This window comes from Antrostomus carolinensis, unplaced genomic scaffold, assembly GCF_000700745.2.
Source record: "Antrostomus carolinensis isolate BGI_N321 unplaced genomic scaffold, ASM70074v2 Scaffold55330, whole genome shotgun sequence".
Classification (NCBI taxonomy): domain Eukaryota; kingdom Metazoa; phylum Chordata; class Aves; order Caprimulgiformes; family Caprimulgidae; genus Antrostomus; species Antrostomus carolinensis.
In genome coordinates this window covers 1-4,664 of record NW_010287437.1, presented here as the reverse complement: position 1 = coordinate 4,664, position 4,664 = coordinate 1, and the positions used below count along the sequence as shown (strand labels likewise).

The following is a 4,664-nucleotide window of genomic DNA, read 5'->3' as shown; positions in this document are numbered from 1 at the left end:
CTGCAGTTTCACCAACCTCAGAAGATCTTCTGACAGACTGTGGATCAAACGCTACCTGGAGACTACCCTTTAAAAGCCATTTTTCATTTTGTTTGAGTATATGTTATGGGTATTTCCACCTACATATCTTCCAAAAGCAAAATGGGAAATGTTGAAGTAATAAACTCAATCTATTAGAACCAGACAGCCTGAATGTGCTGGAAGAGTGCAAACAAACATACCTTCACATATTCTCTTTGCAACATGAATTTAATAATATCCGTTATTGATTCTTTGATGTCTGCAGGAAGCGTCTACGGGAGAAAAAGAAGAAAACAAACAAACAAACAAACAAAAGTCATCTTTACTTCACAATAGCAGCTCAGGAAAATCATCCTACTCAGCATTTATACAAAGTTTAGCACCTACCCTCTTTAACAAAGGAAAACATTTTCCAAAGGACTTGAACAAAGGAAAACATTTTCCCTATTTAGATGAAGGATCTGAAGCAACAGAGGTTAAGTGGTTACACCTCGTAGCTCGTGGCAAAGTACAAAATACAATCCCAATTCTCTATCATGTCAGAACAGGTGATACATAAAGCAACATCTGGAAAAGCAGTGGGCAGGCAAAAGAATTCACTGGTCAAGACAAAAAGGTCAGAACTGGGAGTCATGGGCTCTAGACACAGAAACTCTGACCAACTCATTTATCCTCCTCTCTTCTTCAGTGATGATAATGTTACCTGAGGAAAGGGCACTAAACCCCTGGGTACTTTGAGAGCAGAAGTTAAGTCAGTCTCACAGGATAGGGATGTTTAAAAGTGACTCACCCTTTTCCGAAGTTTTCTGAAGAGTGGCCTCAGGTATGATTCTGTCTGCTTTTGAGTGGCACTGTTCAGCTTCCCCTGTACTCCCCTTTTCACATAGTCTTCTCTGGCATTCAGCTCCTTAGCCCAAACTCCAAGAAGAAACTGTCAAAGGAACAAGCAAATTTATGCCATAGTGCCATCTAGTGACAACTGCAGCAGAACAGACAGGAACAGCGATTTAAACCAACACAGCAAAATGAGATTTTCAGAGAAATTTGAATTAAAAAGGCAAGAAGTCTCTTTCAGAGGGATAGGCAAGGAGGGATATGATAAAAACACGTGGGCAAGGGAGGAGCATGTCTAAAAACACGTGTACAAGGAAACAACAGTGCAGCTTGTTACACAAAAAGAGCAGAAAACTAAGTAGAATGTTGACGTTTCAGGGTAACTTTTGCAAAGGAGCCTAAGGAACCATCAAGATGACTGTGAAAATTCAGCACAATGGAAGGCAAATATGTCAAACATACCTTCACTCCACCTGGAAAACAATTTTGGAGCTTTCTTTGTCTGACTGGCCAGACAAACTATACTAAAATGCCAACATGTCTGATATACACAAAAAAAAGCTTCAACTCTTGCTGACTTCTGATCATCACAATAGTCACACAGGGACCAGGCTGACTCAAATGAGAGGTAACACAGGCTTCTTGCCAGGAAACAAGGAAACAATTTGCTACCATCCACTTGAATCTGTTTCCTCAGCAAAGCCAGCTGACTTCCTTTAAAGTTTTCTCATTTCACATAACTGTACCAGGTGACATTTCACTTCAGCTTGCACTGTTCCTGGGGAAGGGAAGCAGCGGCTCCTCGAGAGTTTTTAATGCCACAGTAGTATATAGAAGCAACTACATACAACTGCCTCAATTATCATATGGAAATCAAAACCATGTTTGTCCTGTCTGGAAAAGTAGGACCAGGTTTTGAAGAATGCTGCTCTCCCAACAGCTATTTCCCAGGTCTAGTAGAAGTCACTATTGTGTCCAACCAAGTTTATTGTTATAAAAATTTTTTATATTTACTAAAAAAATGCAAAACACATCTTAAGCATAATGTGTGAGTTTTTCTCTCCAAGCAGCTGGAACTGTCCCTCCTCTTCACCAAATGCATCTGCATGAAGATATGACACAGGCTACGGAATAATTAATCTACTAAATCAGAGTTTGTTACCTTCAAGAACTTTGTTATGATGTCCATATCATAGTGATCATCACCCCGTCCTAAGGATTCTCCCAAAGCCTACAACAGGAGAAAAAAGGCAATTATTTCCACGTTGCCCAGAAGGCTGCTGCCACCACCACCACCACAGCAGTGTGAACTGCAACAAACTCCACTGGCAATCCAAACCACTAGCTGGGAAATGGATTGAAACAAATATATATGTAACTGAGATTCATTAATCTATGAAAAACATTTAAGTCAAAAAAGCAAATACGATTATTTCTCAAAAGTCAAAGCAACAGTAATTTTTCATTCATTAACTACTAAATTATTGGCATAATTAGCAGCTGTCTGACAGCACTGTACTAACGGGGACTGTGGGTGTATTGCATTTTTGAGATCCCCAAAGCCATCAATTAACCTAATTACTTTGTTAAGCTACTTCAATTCTGTGATGTACTGGGGCTTTGTACCATTTAATTTGGTCGTAACTGTGAAATTGAGGGAACAAATCTAAAAAAAACCAAAAAAACCCACCAAAAAACCCCAACAGTATGCTTCAAAACTCTAGCTTTCTGCCACAGCCTTGAAACTTGTTCATACTAACAGCATTTTAAGAAACATTTTCCAGCAGGTACAGTTGGATTTATAATCTGTTTCCATTATCCTCACATTTCCAAAGTGAGTTTTATTAAAAAAATCTCTTAGATTTGGAACCAAATTCCAGGTAAGCCTTTATTGCTCAAGGGAATGCAGTTAAAGTAGCATAAAATTAAGAGTGGGGTGTTTTCAAACTTTTGAGAAAAAATTACTTCCATGGTTCAAACCAAGCCCGCCCTACTACGTTAAAAAGGGGCTATTTTGAAAACTAACAGATCAGAAAGTGCAGCTCCATTACAGCTGGGGAACTACAGTTATTTTATACAGAACCCCTCATGCCCTAACAGAAAAGTTAAAAGCTATTTCCTAATAATAATGTATTCATTTAAGCTTTCAGTTATAAATCAGATTATTTCTTAAACACATATCTGGAAGGATGATATGAAGATTAACTTCTGCAAAAAGTTTTGAAGATTAAGGGTAAGAGTTTTCAGCTCAAGTGAATGTGTTTTTCAGAACATTACCCTGAAATACCCATGTATGAATACATCTCATGGCACTCATTCTCTGCTTACTTACAGAAATGCTGTGGTGTTCTTTCTGGGACACATCGTTTCTGCACTTCTTGTATTTCCTGTCATCTGCCTACTTCTGATGTCCACTTCTTTTTTGTCCTGTATGCTTTTATATCAAACATTCTTTCTGTGTGTTTATTTTTTAGAGTCCATCTTTCTTGTATAAGGAAAATTCACTGGTACTAAGCTTATTACCCTCTCAAATACCCATTGAAAACCTAAATTCCCTAACAGGGCTTATTTAACTAATTTTCTGAATGCCTAAGTTAGCTATTGGAAACAGGATAACTTTGTCTAAATAATCCTGAAGCTTTCTCACAGTGATGTAATGATATACTTCATCTAAAATCCCCTAATTACAATCTACCCATCACATACCTCCAGTTCTTCAATAGTTGTATTCTCCTCATGGACTTTCAAGTCATTCTGTGAGTCATCGTCTCCTGCTTCTTGGCCACCTACGATTTCATTCAGATACTGCTGGTCAATCTTATCCAAAGCAGCTTTCAGGTCATTTCTCAAGCCCTGGAAAAGATAAGAAATTACTAATTTTCAACAACAACAACAACAAAAAAAAAACAACTGAAGAAAAGCAATTCAGTACTGTCACTGTGAGCATCCAACTTCCATTTAAGAAAAGTCAAATTATGTAAAAACATGCACAAAACATTGCTGTCTGAATTTAAACTGAATCAAAGAACAGTCTCCAGATTGCTTCAGCACTTCAGAAAAAGCAGGTGCATGAACTTCTGCAATGTTCATACCTTTGGAGACTTTTTACTGTATTTTCACCAGAAAAGCATGGAGGACAATCAATTCCTAGAACTTTCTTCAAGACATTATCTCCAAGCAATGCACTGAACCACCCCAAAGCAAAGAGAAAATGTACCATAACCATCATCAGCTCTACAAGTCCTCACATCTGTCCTGAAAAAAGCTGTATATAAGGTAACACTCCCTCAGTATAGTCACATAAACCATTTATGTCTTCCCTTTATTATCAATGATTTAAACATAGCAGAATGTTTTCTATAGATTGTGTTTAAAATCCCCTACTCTAGAATAGGTGATTAAAAAAAATGACATATATGGTTTCAAACTGATGCTATAGTTACAAGCTGCTTTTAAACAGAACCAGAAGCTCTGCTTAGTCACAGTTAGAGGACCTGCATTCTTCTCTTGCCACATAAAAGATAAAGCTCTATAAAGCAACATGACATTTCTTACCCTAAGATAAATTCAGCCACTCCACTGGGAATACATATGCACAGTTATTTCCCCTCTTCCATCCTCATACCTGACTGTCTGGAACGTTTCTATTAATCACTTTGTAGTCTAAAAATGTCTAAACCACAAACTGGTTCTCGTGACTATCTACATTTTAAGCAACACACAGCAACAGGAGTGACTGGAACATAACACACAAATCCAGCACAAACCTATTTATGAGCTCCCCATTTCACAGAATCACACAATCACAG

At 37.9% G+C, this 4,664-nt stretch overlaps 1 protein-coding gene across 1 annotated transcript; it reads right to left on the bottom strand.

Moving 5' to 3' along the window:
* Nucleotides 1-221: 221 nt before the first annotated feature.
* Nucleotides 222-3,708, bottom strand: PRPF18 (pre-mRNA processing factor 18; the record flags this gene model as incomplete). Its single annotated transcript, XM_010162732.1, has 4 exons — nucleotides 222-293; nucleotides 812-952; nucleotides 2,018-2,086; nucleotides 3,562-3,708. Coding segments are annotated over 4 exons (429 nt in total), but the record flags the coding sequence as incomplete, so codon positions are not given.
* Between the last annotated feature and the right edge of the window lie 956 nt (nucleotides 3,709-4,664).